Source organism: Setaria viridis, chromosome 5 (genome assembly GCF_005286985.2).
Source record: "Setaria viridis chromosome 5, Setaria_viridis_v4.0, whole genome shotgun sequence".
Classification (NCBI taxonomy): Eukaryota; Viridiplantae; Streptophyta; class Magnoliopsida; order Poales; family Poaceae; genus Setaria; species Setaria viridis.
Genome location: NC_048267.2, coordinates 12,080,238 through 12,095,317, shown reverse-complemented (window position 1 = coordinate 12,095,317; position 15,080 = coordinate 12,080,238). Strand labels below are relative to the sequence as shown.

At 51.4% G+C, this 15,080-nt stretch overlaps 1 protein-coding gene across 1 annotated transcript; it reads left to right on the top strand.

Annotated features, from left to right (window-relative positions):
* The first annotated feature begins 6,302 nt into the window (after positions 1-6,302).
* On the top strand, positions 6,303-9,064 carry LOC117857230 (protein BZR1 homolog 2). Its single transcript, XM_034739755.2, has 2 exons — positions 6,303-6,700; positions 7,948-9,064. Exons 1-2 carry the CDS (start codon positions 6,440-6,442, stop codon positions 8,728-8,730), a joined length of 1,044 nt encoding a protein of 347 aa, XP_034595646.1. The 5' UTR covers positions 6,303-6,439; the 3' UTR covers positions 8,731-9,064.
* The last annotated feature ends 6,016 nt before the right edge of the window (positions 9,065-15,080 follow it).

The following is a 15,080-nucleotide window of genomic DNA, read 5'->3' as shown; positions in this document are numbered from 1 at the left end:
AGGGGGCATCCCTAGATGCCTTATATAGGTTGACGACCTAGGGTTATAATCGGATAGGATCTAATCCTAGTCGGTTGTTACATGGAAAGCAATTTGAGTCGGACTACAACAAGTATCCCGCAATATCTGGGCGGAATCCGTTCGCCCGGCCTCCGAGCTCGTGCTTCACGTATCTTCATGTCTTGGCTAGCACGGCGTGGTCGGACGGGCCCGCCTGTAAAGGCTAACCAGTATCCTGATTGGCGGGAACCCGTGGGTACCCTTATCCCTCAATTTTGATATGCACATTTGTCAAGTTCCTTATCGCTGAAGCACCGCATGTTTGACAATCATTCATCGAGATGATAATCCTTGTTTAAGGTTACTTTCCATTGGAAGCAACTGTGTCAATTGCAGTATTCCAATAACCCTTTGCATATATATAAAATAAAAAGAGGATAGTGTATCCTATTTGCAATGACTTGTTCATCATTTGCTTGGCCAGATGGTGCTGCTCAACATAAGAGGCTGTTTGGATACAGGGCTAAATTTTAGTCTATCACATTGGATGTTCGGATGCTAATTAGGACTAAACATGAGCTAATTATAAAACTAATTGTAGAACCCCTAGGCTAATTCGCGAGACTAACCTATTAAGCCTAATTAATCCATCATTAGCAAATGGTTACTGTAGCACCATATTGTCAAATCATGGACTAATTAGACTTAATAGATTCGTCTCACGAATTAGCCTCCATCTGTGTAATTAATTTTGTAATTAGACTATATTTAATACTCCTAATTAGTATCAAACATCCGATGTGACAGGAGCTAAAGTTTAGTCCTCGTGAGCCAAACAGGCTCTAAGGTAGTGTTTGGTTCCTCGTATGAACCGATACATGTATGAACTGGTGCGGGATCTGAGCACGACCAAGTGTTTGGTTTGTTGAATCGCACCACTTCATCCAGGATGAGATGGTTCAGATTCTTGGAATATACCGAGAAGATGCCGTACCGAGCTGGGCGCCAAAATCGACCGAACGACTCGGTACAGGATGGAATCATCCCCACCTGTATCAACCCATCCAGGATCAACCCATCCAGCTGAACCATCCCATACAGGATCATCTTCCATGCGAGCAACCAAACACTACCTAAGTCAATGTTACCATGCTTTAGGCCATGTTTAGTTCCCTCCAAACTCCCAACTTTGACACTATGCAAAAAGAAGATTCCCCATCACATCAAACTTGCGGTACATGTATGGAGTACTAAATGTAGACGAAATCAAAAACTAATTGCACAGTTTTGTTGTACTTTGCGAGACGAATCTTTTGAGCCTAATTAGTCATTATTTGAACAATAATTCACAAATACAAACGAAACGCTACAGTTGCGCATTTATAGCAAAATATCAATTTTACCACTCCTAAATTGAGAACTAAGACCTTAGTCGCCTACTGCGTATCTTATCTCGCTGAACTCCCCAGATGTGAATTCTTTTTTTGCAACAAGGATATGATGTTCCCCCTTTGTTTTACTCTTTTCTTGTCAGAAATGGAACTGATTGATTCTGCTCGCGCAGTGCAGAAGCATATTCCCCGGGGCCTGACGGACTGAAGGTAAAGGTTCAGCATTTCACCAGTAGTCCAGCATCAGTGTGACTTCCATGTGACGTGGTTTTACCCACCTGCAGGTCACTTGGACCGGACAAGGCACGATTTCACTGTCACACTAGACCTATCTGATAGGCCTTGTTTAGATATTAAAATTGGGAGTGTCAAAATTACTGTGCCGGCACTGTAGCACACTGTAGCGTTTCGTTTGTATTTGTAAATTATTGTCCAAACATTAACTAATTAGGCTCAAAAGATTCGTCTCGCAAAGTACAACAAAACTGTGCAATTAGTTTTTAATTTCATCTACATTTAGTACTCCATGCATGTACCGCAAGTTTGATGTAATGGAGAATCTTCTTTTTGTATAGTGCTAAAGTTGGAAGTTGGGAGTGAAGTAAACCAGGCGAAGGACATTTCGACCTCGATCGATCTTTTTATTCTTTACGATCAACGACCTTGACGTTTGTTCTTTTTTAAAAACTGTCATGCTCTGTGTGTTCTTAAAGCCGGCAATGGGTTTGGCCGAACAATTTTTATATCGGGAGCAGCGCCTGCCGTCGGCGGCGTGCTCCGGCAGCTCCAATTGGCAAATGGAGCCCCCGCCCTGTCCTATCCCTGTACACAGTACTCTATCTGTTCCTATTTACAGGGTGTGGTATATCATTCAGACTTAGACCATTCATTTATCTTAAGGGGTGTTTGGAGGAGGGGACTAAATTTTAGTCCTATCATATCGAATGCTGGATACTAATTAGGAGTATTAAACCTAGACTAATTACAAAACTGATTACACAACCTGTAGGCTAAATCGCAAGACGAACCTATTAAGCCTAATTAGTCCATGATTTGACAATGTGATGCTACAGTAACCATTCACTAATGATGGATTAATTAGGCTTAATAGATTCGTCTCGCGATTTAGCCTAGGAGTTCTGCAATTAGTTTTATAATTAGCTTATATTTAGTCCTCCTAATTAGTATCCGAACATCCGATGTGACAGGGCTAAAGTTTAGCCCCTGGTATCCAAACGTCCCCTTATATTATACAATTCTAACCCTCCACCTTAGCTAGTTTTCACAGCATTAAATATGATGCTATGTAGGCATAAAACTGAGGTAACAAGAGAGTTAACAGAAAGAGATGTAAAAATATGGAGAAATTGAGTCTCCTGTAAGACATTGTGTTGACACGATCTCTAATGAAGAATAAGAGAGGGAAGAGAGGAGAGAGAATTTATTACAGCTCCACGTCAAGAAATCATGGGTTCGGGGTGTAATTTATAGAGTTGATGTCTTGACACGATTGACACTACTTATGGACACTAAATTGTTGGTTAAAGATTGTAACATTTGAATATATTTATAATCATTGGAGAGTATATTTAATTACAAATCTAACCAAGTCATACTTAAATTATAGAAATAAAAAGTTATTGGCTAAATTATTGATAAAGATCGTAACATTTGAATCGTGATCTTAGAAACCGAAATGGAGGAACTCGTCAACAGGAAACCCCGGAAAGCTGGGCGCGCCCTTTCTCCAGGATAATGCACCGTCACTTTCCACCTTTATTAACCGAGATCATCACGGGTGGATGTCAGATGTGGATGCCTTTCACACCGTATCCTACTTGCTACGAGCTACGTACTCGTATCGTGGAACCCTGGATTCTGTATGTAGCAGTGCAGCGTGATGTTTTTTTTGGCTCCTCAAGTCAAGACTCAAGAGTGCATTTCTGGACTGGTTCGATTGGAACAGGCCCTATTTTTTTTTATTAACACCAGTGCTTGGCGTGCCTGGACGAGCAGCAGCTCGGTTTCAGACTTTTTTGAACATTACTAGCTCGGTTTCAGACTGGCCTGTGCGTGCTCTGGACTCTGCGCTCGTGGAGTTCTGCACCGACCGGTATGCCGCCGTCCTTGAGAATTGAGATCCGTTTCAGACTGGTCAGTTTGTTTCTGGGATCGGTCACCACCGGTGCGGGGAGCCGGCGATGGAGTCCAACTGGATGGATGACCGCCTGCCTGACTGCTTTGTCACTCGCTCCCGTTCGTTTCCGCGTGACGAGGGGAGGGAAACGGGAGAGCTTGGACGGCACGCGATGCTTCGCTTTCTTCCCCCCAGTTTTCGGGGCCGTCCGTTCCCAGCTGGTTATAGTTTCGTCTTGGGGGCTGACCTCATTCAGCATGGCCCGGCCCCGAGCCTCGTGCTCGCGCCGATGGGTTTCCTCGATTTGTTGCGTTGAAACTTGCAGCCATCCATCTTTGTTGCGTTTCCCGCTTCCAGGTGACCCTGGCTTTTCTTCGGGTTCACTCTCATGGAGCCAGCCACGGCCACCGGAGGGAAATAGGCAAGCACCACTGCAGCAGGCACAGTCCATCGCGTCTCTCCCGTGCTTGCTCTGGCTTGTACAGTACGTACACAGTAGGTTCGTCAGTAGCGGCGTCTGTTTTGTAGGGAAACTTGTAGCCTTGCGGCAGGCTTTCGTCTGTTTTCAAGTCAGTTTCTGAGTTCATCATATGTGCTGCATTTCCTCCCTAGCAAAAATGGCCTAGAAGGTCAGGAAATGTTACCGTAGAAATGCAGAAATGCTGGGAGGAGGAGATCAAATCAGCAGAGCTGATCCGTTTCCTCTGCATTGGGGTCTGGCTTGGCCGCGTCCAGAGCTCGGCCGTGCTCTGCTTCTGCTTGCAGCTTTGCTACCGTGTGGGCGTGTGGCCCACTGCGAGCCCTGCCCATCAGTGCGCGCTGTGCTCGATCCCCACGTACGCCGGGGAGGGGAGGGGCGTTGCCGCGCGCGGCTCGAGAGCATCTCTCGCCCGCCACCCGCGGCCCGCTGCGGCGCCTGTGCTGCTGGTGGCCTGGCGGGAAGCCAGGCCAGCGACATGAGGGGCGTGACACAAATACGGCGTCACATGATTCCACATCGATAGGCGCAGGGATCGCAGCAGGCGTGGCGTGCACAGCCACAGGGCAGTGCCAGTTTTTTTTTTTTGAAAACAAATGCCAGTCTCCGGGTACGGACCAGCAGCCAGCAGGTCAGTCTCCCAGCCAGAGCCAGGTGAAGCAGTGGCACTCCAGTCGCTGTCCGTCCTTGGCAGGCCAGGGCCACAGGGACCGAGCCGCAGAGGATGACGATTGAGGGAGGGAGCACGCGAGGTGGGGCCCGCCCGCAGGGAGACGGGGGCCTCCGGTTTCCGTGATCACGTGGTGCCATGTTGGTAGCGCTGCTGCCGCGGAGGGAGGACAGGAGGAGGGGGTCAGGGCAGGGGGATGGCGACGGGACCCGCCGCGAGCCCCCGCACGGTGCCCCGGCCCGGCGGCCCCCGTCGCCGCACCGCACGCCCGTAACGCAACCGCGTCTGTCCCCTCCTGTCGTCACTCACCCCGCGCTGGATGGGGTGGTGACTGGGTGGGTCCCACCGACGCTCTGACGCGAGCGAGATGCCACCACCAGCAGTGCCGCGCTGTTCCGCGACAGTGTGCGTGCGTACGCCCCGCCCCAGAGCACCGCTAGGCGTACCATGGCCTGTCCCCCGGCCTAGCAGTAGCAGCCAAGCACGCCATTTTTTTTTGAAACAACTAGCACCAGGAGGACACATGTGATCCATTCCTACTTATACTTGCACCATTGTTGTCCAATAAAGAAAATCGTAATGATACTTCGTGTTTATCGTTTCAGTTGTGAGAAGGGACCTTTATTTTGCAAAAAAAAAATCGTGTGCTTACTGCCCCAGTCTAAGCTAAGATTTTCTTCGGATTTATTCGCAATAGAAAATACAGGTCAGGTACGCTTTATGACTGGCGTCCCACGCGACGGGTGCGCGTAGAAAAAACTCGCCCGCGCCCGCCCGGCGGCCGGCCCCGGCCCCGCGCCGCGCACGCCGTTCCCGATCCGAGACGACCTCGCTTGTCGCTTGCCCCTGTTCCCACACGCCCCGCCTCCGCCGCACCGCACGCGCCCTCCTGCTGCTACTCCTACCTCCCCACGTGTCGACAGCGCGAGGGGTCCCTCCCTCCCTTCCCCGGCGTCTGCTGTTCGCGCGCCCGCAGGCGTTCGGCCGCTGCGCTCTTTCTGCCCGCACGCCGAGACGGGACTAAAATAAGACGGGAAATCGTGTTTTTATAAAACTGAAAAAATGGAAAAGAAAACGAAGGCGTGATCCCTAAAGCAACGGTGGGCCCGCTCACGTGTCCCTCCCGCCGGTGGGCCCGTCCTATGGCCCCGCGGGCCGGGTATGCTCGCTCTCGTACTCCAACCCCAACCAAGGTCCCACCACGGCACCACCCCCATCTCCCGGGGCCTCCGGCCGCCAGGTGGGGCCCGCAGCCCACTGGCGCCCACGTGCAGCGCCGCTCGACGTGGACCGAGCCGCGCCGGGCGGGGGGACACGCTTCGTGGGCTGCCGCTGTCTAGTCTCTCTAGTCTAGCTAGTGTGCTGCTGGTGGCCGCTGCCCGGTTTCCCCGTTCTGCCCCTGAGACGAGACCCCCGCGGGGATCGGCTTCGCTCGCTTCGCCCGCACGCTAGCCTGCTCCGCCCGGTGGCAGGCGCGTGGATACCCCGGAAATCGAGGGGCCTTGTCGTCCGCCAGCGCGGGCCGGGAGCCTTTCAAGGCTCACGCCACTGCTCCCCTCACCCAACCCACCCCTCGCTCCCAGCGTGCGTTGCCTTTCCGTGTGATCCCTTCTCGCCTCGCCTCACGCTTCCCCCCCCTCCTCGGCTCCTCGCTCTCTAGCTCCTCTCGCTTCCTCCCCACCCCAACGAGGCGGGGACCAGGCCAGTCTCGTCCCGTCCCCTTCCCTTCCTCAGCGAGCGGAGATCACTCAGCTCGGCTCGGCATGGCGAGCGGCGGGGGAGGAGGAGGAGGAGGAGGGGCGCTGGGGGTGGCGGGCGCGGGGCGGATGCCCACGTGGAGGGAGCGGGAGAACAACAAGCGCCGTGAGCGGCGGCGCCGCGCGATCGCCGCCAAGATCTTCGCGGGCCTCCGCGCGCACGGCGGGTACAAGCTGCCCAAGCACTGCGACAACAACGAGGTGCTCAAGGCGCTCTGCAACGAGGCCGGATGGGTCGTCGAGCCCGACGGCACCACCTACCGCAAGGTACGCGCTCCCCGCGCCCGGCAGATCTCGTCTCCCCGCGGGTCCCCCCACCCGCAGCTCCGGCCGATTCGTTCCCTTCCCTCCCGATCTCCCCTCCATCCATCGATCCGCCCTCCGCGCTGCGGTTTGGCGCGCGAGCTCGTCGGCGCACGCCGGCGTGAGCCGTGGGGGTGGTGAGGTTGTGGCGCTTGATGTACGATGTGAACTGTGTAGCTGGCTAGCTAGCTAGCTAGCTTGCTGGTATTTTCCTCCATTTTTTTGTTCTATCTCTCCATTTTTTTTGGTGGGTGGGTGGGTTCTGCACGTGGCGAGGGGGGGCAAAAGGTGCGGGATGCCAGTCTGGACCGCGCACGGGTGGTGGGTGGATGGAGTGTTGACGCGTTCGTGGAATCCCCCCCCTTCTCGCCGCTGGAAATTTTGACGGAGATGGTGCTAGATTCTCGTTCTCCGGGGCTCGTTAGTGGAGTGGTCATTGGAAGGCGGACTTGGATTGGGGCATCGAATTCTGCTAGTGCTCCGACAGTTCGTGTTGATAATGCAACATTTCGCTGTTGGTCCTGCAGTCCTGTTTAGCAGCGCTTCGGATCAGTAGCCACCAGTAGCCAATAGCCCAATATGCTGAATCTGTTTGAATTCCGAATTGCTCGATTGGTTGTTGGGGTTCCACTAGTATGTACGAACAAGATGACACCGTGCCATTGCTTTGAACTAGCTCACAAGTCATATGCCACTTGGTTATGTATGGACTGTACTGAGGCAAATGTTGAACATTGCTTGCTTGCTTCGATGCTTGGCACTCGTGTGTTGATGCTCTTTCATCTATGGAGAGGTCAGCGTAAGCAAGTGATGACTATCTGCATATATGTGTTTCAATCAAGACTGAAGAATAGTTTTTCCTTTTTTTTCTCATAACTCATTAGTATTTACATTGCAAGCCTTGCACAAGCTGTTGCATGTTTGATTGTACACTGAACTGTTCTTGCCACTACTGGGTAGATAGTATTTGATCCATGGCATTTTCAACTATGCTGTTGTGTGAACCAATTGATGACCTATACAGACTAAGAGCCTTTTTGTACCAATATTACGCAATGGGCGTGCTTGATGATTATAAATTCATGGATTATTGCTAGTGCTGGAAGATTGGTTCTGTTGTTATTTTATTTTTATTCATCTTGCTCTGCACAAGTTGAATGTTTCTAGTGTGTGGCATTAGAACTGATCGAGTCTTTGCTTTTTTCCCACAGGGAAGCAAGCCTCAAGAACGCATGGATGCAATTGGGTGCTCCGTATCACCAAGCCCATGTTCATCCTACCAACTAAGTCCACGGGCATCATACAATGCGAGCCCTACTTCCTCTTCATTCCCCAGCGGTGCATCTTCTCCCTTCCTCCCTCCTAATGAAATGGCTAATGGTATCGATGGCAACCCTATCCTACCATGGCTCAAGACATTGTCCAACGGTACTCCATCAAAGAAGCACCCGCTTCTACCACCACTGTTGATCCATGGTGGCTCCATCAGTGCTCCAGTAACTCCCCCACTAAGCTCACCATCTGCCCGGACACCTCGGATGAAGACAGATTGGGATGAATCAGCTGTCCAGCCTCCATGGCACGGCGCAAACAGCCCCTCTATAGTGAACTCCACCCCGCCCAGTCCTGGTCGGTCGATGGCGCCTGACCCTGCATGGCTTGCCAGTATCCAAATCTCATCGACCAGTCCGAATTCCCCTACCTTCAGCCTAGTATCCACTAATCCGTTCAGCGTCTTCAAAGAATCTATCTCAGTTGGTGGCAACTCATCAAGGATGTGCACGCCGGGGCAAAGCGGCACATGCTCTCCCGCGATCCCAGGCATGCCACGACCCTCTGATGTTCACATGATGGATGCCGTCTCCGACGAGTTTGCTTTCGGAAGCAGCACGAACGGCGCGCAGCAGGCTGCTGGGCTGGTGAGGGCGTGGGAAGGCGAGCGGATCCATGAGGACTCTGGATCGGACGACCTGGAGCTGACCCTGAAGCTCTAGGGCAGGCGCTGATGATGCTTAACATCGCTAACTTGGAGGAATTGTTGCCGTTGTTTTTAGTGTATTTTCTTATTGTTGTTGATTAGTTCGTAATGGAGACCAATTGTGTGGTTCCATTCAGATAGCTTCACTTGTTGTGATGATAATTGTGGTGTTTATTTATGCAAGGGGAGAGGGATAGAGCCTAGAGGTGTGAAGGGCTTGGTTCGGGCGAAATGAGCTCAGATGTAGCCCGGTGCCCTGCACAGCCGGTGATCTCGGTTGGGTGTCGCATAAGCTCCCCCTGTGCTGTTGTCGTGACAATTGTAAATTAATGTCAGAAGTCATTCAGAAACCTGTGAAGCATTTTTAGTTCTCGGCAACACATCCTGTTCTCGGCAACACCACGCATAGTGTTGACCTCCCGGAGCCCGGACGTCGCTCGCCGCTTGCCGTTGTCAGCGGGATGACGGTGCTCCCCCCCCGTGCCGCGACGACCGCGGCGACGGCGACGGGTTGGCCCCGCGTGCCCCGTGGTGTCCCAGCAAGGTCGCCGGGGGCTGCCGCCTTGCCGGCGCGTGGTAGTGACCGGTCGCTGTGGCGTCTGGCGGGGGGTCTCTCATCTCATCTCTCTCCGGCCTGACCATTCCACCCCGCTGGTGGTGCCGCACGCGCTGCGTCTCGCCGTCGCTTTCCGAATTAACTGACCGGATGGCACCGAGTCAGAGCAGGCGTGTGATCGTGAACTCTCCCGCGGCGATCGTCCTCCCCTCCCTCCCCCGTCCGCCCGGAAAACCCTGCCCCTCGTGCGGCCGGACGACGCGTTCTTTCAAGGCCACCACACGACACGCTTGCTCTCGTGCGTTTCCTGAATCAGGACCAAGTGGGCTGTCGCCGATCAGGGTGAGCTGATGGCTACGTGCGGGTAAACGATGACGCGGCGCGGATTGTTTGACCCGATCAAATTGGAGACGAGGAAGAGGAGGCGGCTTGGCTATGTGCTAGTTGCCCTGGTCACCAACCAGGCTTGCTGTAAGCAAGTTTGGGGACACGGAGTCGTTGGCCAAACTTGCGCAGGGATTTCAGTCGGCCGTGTCCGGGTGAGTCTATGTTGAGAGCGACGTTCCTGAATGGTATGGTGGTGATGCTGGTCTAGACTTGCGGTGCACTACGAGCATCTTGAGTATTCGTGAAAATCCGTTGCACGTCAGTTTGGCCCAAGCAGAGAACGTTGATTGGCGACGCGTCAGAAAGGTTCCATTTTGTGACGATGGGCTGCCTTAGCTAATCGATTGATCAAGAGAAGCTGCAGAAGTTTGTCGCACTGGCTGAAGAGGACAGCAAAATTCCAAAATCTGTCTGTATTGAGGTGAGTTCAGTTTGGTGGGAAAAAAGCTGCCACGACGAGCTTACCCGAATCCTCGTAGAAAACAATTCAGGTTTATCTCTGTTAGTTCGGTCCGGTTGTTGATTGGTTTCGTTCTGGCACACGACACATACGTAGAGTAGGTGGCCAATCCGAGAAGATTTTGCACGCCATGCACAGCCATGCTTCTATTAAATACGGATTACAGGGTACTAGCAGAGAGGAGTAGGGTGTAGTTGACTACTTGTACACAACAGAAATTCAGGAGGATCGCGATGAGGTAGGAAGGGAAGGGGGATGGCCAGGAGAGCGGACGGCGGGGGAAGCACAACCGGGGAAACCATGGAAGAAGGCCGGCAGCATGGAGAGCAGGCGAGGTACCAGAGTTCAGAAGATGGAGGCGGTAGCAGCGACAGATGCAGCGGCGGCAACGAGATGATCTCCGTCCAGTTCATGCAGAAGGTATGGCTGATAATGCTGTTACAAAATTAAAGTGCTCCGAGCATATCTGCTCTGTTCGTTATGCTCAGTGTTCACTGTTCAGTACCATCAGTGATGCCGTTGCCTACTTGCCTTTGCTTGCTGGTTACCACTAGCTGTCAGTGCTAAATCCTTCGTGGCGTGGAGGCTGTAATTTTAGGGGTAGTGAAGCAGTAGTAGCGATGCAATGTACAGTAACAGTACTGATCAGCTGTCAAAGCTCAGCACTGCACAGTAGTAGTGCAAATTTAAATTGTACCCCTAGACAAGTTTCTCGACAGATTTTCAGCACAATCAACACCGATCTGGAAGCACAGAGCTGAAAATAAATGCGAATTCACAATGTACTCTACATATGAATCGAAATTCGAATGAGGATGAATGATGTGTTCTTTGATTGATGGGTGCATGGAACGAACGAGAGCATGCAGATTGTGGCGGAGGTCCTGGGGACCTACTTCATCATCTTCGCTGGGTGCGGCTCCGTGGTGGTGAACCTGAGCACCGAGGGCACGGTGACGTTCCCGGGCATCTGCGCCGTGTGGGGGCTCGTGGTGATTGGGCTGAGACGTTCTTAGTTGGGTTTTTTTTTGCCTTGGCGCACTCGCAGGCCCATTACGGGTGCGTCGATGAACTCGGCGCGGACCTTGGGCCCAGCGATCGTGGCAGGCCGGTACAAGAGCATCTGGGTGTACATGGTTGGGCCGGTGTGCGGGACGGTGGCGGGAGCGTGGGCCTACAACCTGGTCCGCTTCACCGACAAGCCGCTGCGCGAGATCAACAAGAGCGGCTCGTTCCTCAGGAGCGCGCGCATCATCAAGTAAAAGCTATACTTAAGCGCGCGTAACCGGTAATGTTTCCAACGCAGTTGCTGCTAGAAGCATGAAGCACCCAACAAGAAAACTCTGTACTCTTATATCTCTTGTGTTGGCTAATTTGTGAGTAAAAATAGTATCCAGAATTCATATATATTGCCCTGGAGCACTGTATCATCATAAGAGAGCGAGCAATTATTTTTCTTTTGGATATGGAGAAATAAATCAGGTACAAAGACTGAGTGCAACTCATACTATAGATGTACATGCAGCCCGCAGCCCGGTAGCCCAGCACGAAGCCCGTCTTTTTGGTCCGAACCTAGTCCGGCCCGGCCTGTAACTCTTCGGACTCGGGCTGACCCAGCCCACATGCTAGTTCCGGGCGTGGGCCGGTGCCTTGGCCCGACGGGCGGCACGGCCCAGCACGAAAGCGAACCGCTGGCCCGTTGCCGGCCCATCAAGCGAACAGCCGGCTGGCCTAGGCAGCCCACCATTCCACCAACGGTCGGGAGGGGGGCATATATAAACCCCCCGTGGCCGGCCGTGCCCCTCTCCGCAAACCCTACCGGCCTACCCCATTCTCCCCACTGCCCGCTGCCTCCTCGCCTCAACAGCTCGACTTCGACTCCTCTGCTCTAGGCTTCTCGCCTCCTCGGCTCCTCCCGTCCCGTCCCGCACCCACAGTCCCGCGTCCCGGCGACGGCCAACAGCGACCGGCATGCCGCCTCCTCACCTCGACTCCTTCGCTCCCGGCTTACCTCCTCCGCGCCTCCGCCTGACCGCCCCTCTGGCTCCCTGCCTCCCTGGTGCCTTGCCGGCTTGCCACCGGCACCGCCTCCTCGCCTCGATTTCTCTGCTCCCTCTTCCTCACCTCCTCCCATCCCGCCTCCCTATATCTGGATCTAGAACCTCTTGATCCTCTTCTTGTTCTCCTGATCCTTTTCTTGTTTTCCTGATCTTGTTCCTATCGTCCTCTCCGGCTCCGGGCTGTGGCGTCACAGGTATGTAGATCCTCCTGATCCTTTTCTTGTTCTCTTGATGTAGATCCTCCTGATCGTGTTCTTGTTTTCCTGATCCTCTTCTTGTAGGTAACTGTCTTCTTCTCCTGCTCCGGGCTCCGGCGTCGCAGGTAACTGTCTTCTTCCTTATTGTCCTCCTGATCCCCTTATTGTTCTGCTGATCCTCTTGTTGTTCCTGATCTTGTTCTCCTATTTTTCTTGCAGGTATTCGTCGCCCGTCGGGTGCTGCGTGTCGTTGAGTGACGGAGCGGTTGAGGCCTGAGAGACGCCCCGGCTGCCGCCTGCCACAGGAGGTCGTCTTGATGGATGAGAGCTACACCATCAACGACAACCTAAGGGCTTGTGGCCTGCCAGGTAACTTCTTTCTGATCCTCTTCTTGTTCTTGTTCTCTTTATCATCTTCTTGTTCATCTTCTTGTTCCTATCTTCCTGATCCTTTTCTTATTCTGTTCTGCCAGGCGACGATGAGGACGACGTGGCTGCCGGAGCCGTGGCACTTTTCGGTAGTTCTGCTGCTCCTGTCAATGTGGATGCTGTCGGTGCTGGAGGTTCTGCCCCATCTTCTACCCCATCTTCTACCGCGACTACATCAATGGGCACAAGTGTCCGCAAGGGGAAGCGGCGATCTGCTGCCTGGAACGACTTTGAGGAGTTGTTCCAGGAAGACGCCAACGGTAAGAAGGTAAGGTACACTGCCAAGTGTTGTCATTGTTCTCACATTCTTACTGGTCGGTCTTGTGCTGGTACTGGGCATTTGCTCCGGCACCAGAAGATGTGCTTGGCTAAACAAAACCATTCTTCTCTTGTTCAGTCGCAACTGCAATTCAATTCTGATATTGGGAATACAAGCCTGATCTTGCTCGTAAAGAATTGTGCTGGTTGATTGCTAGACTTGATCTACCCCTAGGCTTTGGTGAGACAGAGGCATTTGTGGAGTACATCTAGCGTGCACATAACCCTCGTTTTGCTAAAGTTACTAGACATACTACTTCTAGAGATATTACCAAGTACTTTACCTTGCGTCATGTTTCTCTTATTGATACTTTGAATTCTCATGTTTCTTCTGTCAGTCTTACTTCTGATATTTGGTCTAGCAATGCTAAGGAGGACTACCTTAGTGTTGTTGCATATTTTGTTTCTGCTGATTGGGAATTAGAGAAGAGAGTCATTGCTGTTAGGTTGATTGATTGCTCTCGTTCTAGTGTTAACATTGCTGAGTGTATTGAACAAGTAGTTTCTGAGTTTGGTTTACAGGATAAAATTTTCTCTGTCACACTTGACAATGCTTCTGCTAATACTTCTGCCATGTCCACACTTATTGCCAAATTTATTGGTTATCTAGGTCCAGATCCTAAACCTCTTGATTCTGATTCTGATAAAGCACTTGTTGGTCTTTTGCATCAATGCTGTGCATGTCATATTATCAATCTCATAGTCAAGTCCAGTTTGAAGAGGATCAAGTCTTATCTTGAGGCTTTTAGGACTGCAATCTCTTTTTTGAACTCTTCTAATCAACGCATTGCAGCTTTCCATAACTTCTGCATTGTCAAGGGGGTACGCCCTCGTAAGTTTGGTTTAGATATGGATGTGAGATGGAATTCTACATATCTCATGCTCAAACATCTACTACCATATAAGACTGTCTTTTCTGTCTTTATTTCTGCTCATTATGGTTTGCACAATGGCCAACCACTTCTGACTAAAAGCCATTGGGTAATTGCTGAGAAAATTTTGCTGTTCCTTGAAATGTTTTATGATTCCACTGTTGCTTTATCTGGTGTTTACTATCTAACAAGTCCTTTGATGTTGCATCATATTATTGAGATTGCTGGTCATTTGCATGGCTAAGATTCTGATCCATTGCTCAGAAACATTGTTGTTCCCATGAAGCTTAAGTTCCTCAAGTATTAGCAGAACATACCTCTATTGTATTCCTTTTGCATTCATTTTGGATCCTAGAGCCAAGGTGAGAGGTTTTCATAATGTTCTCCAACTTCTTTCTCAGACAGTTGCTGTTGATTACTCTTCTTATTTCACTGAGGTAAGAATTGAATTATATAAGTTGTTTAACAAGTATGAAAACAAGTTTGGTGCAGTTAGGACGCAAAGGTCCTCTCAACCTACAGCTGCTACTGGTAAGAAAAGAACAGCATGTGGTAAGATCTTTGGTGGTCCTGGTCCATCTGGTTCATGTGGTTCTCCTGTTCTTTCATCTACACCTCCTATATCTCCTGCTTTTGAGCTGTCATTCTACTTGGACAATGATACTATTACTTGCTATGATGATGACTTCAACATATTTAGTTGGTGGCATGAGCTCAAGCTATCCTATCCTATTCTGTCCATACTTGCTAAAGATGTTATGTCTGTTCCAGTTTTTACTGTTTCTTCGGATCTTGTTTTAGTCTAACTGGCAGGGTGATTGAGGAGCGGCGCCGACAGTTGTTGCCGGAGATGGTGGAGATGCTGACCTGCCTCAAGGATTGGGAGTTGGGAGATGCAAGGGCACAACATGATGTTGAGAAGGAGGTCAATGAACTTGAGAAAACTTACAAAAGTCCCTACCCAGATCAAGATGAAGGCCAAGCTAGTCAGTAAGTCCATTACTAACTCATCTTTTGTTCAATTGTTAAACACTTTCAATTGCTAACACTTATGTTGTTGTGCACCTTTAGGCCTACCCCAGGAGCA

Bases quoted from the DNA above. Each gene is read 5' to 3' on its own strand.
- LOC117857230 (XM_034739755.2), top strand. From the start codon at position 6,440: ATGGCGAGCGGCGGGGGAGGAGGAGGAGGAGGAGGGGCGCTGGGGGTG. The intron at 6,701-7,947 runs GTACGCGCTCCC...TTTTTCCCACAG, and splicing joins ACGGCACCACCTACCGCAAG to GGAAGCAAGCCTCAAGAACG.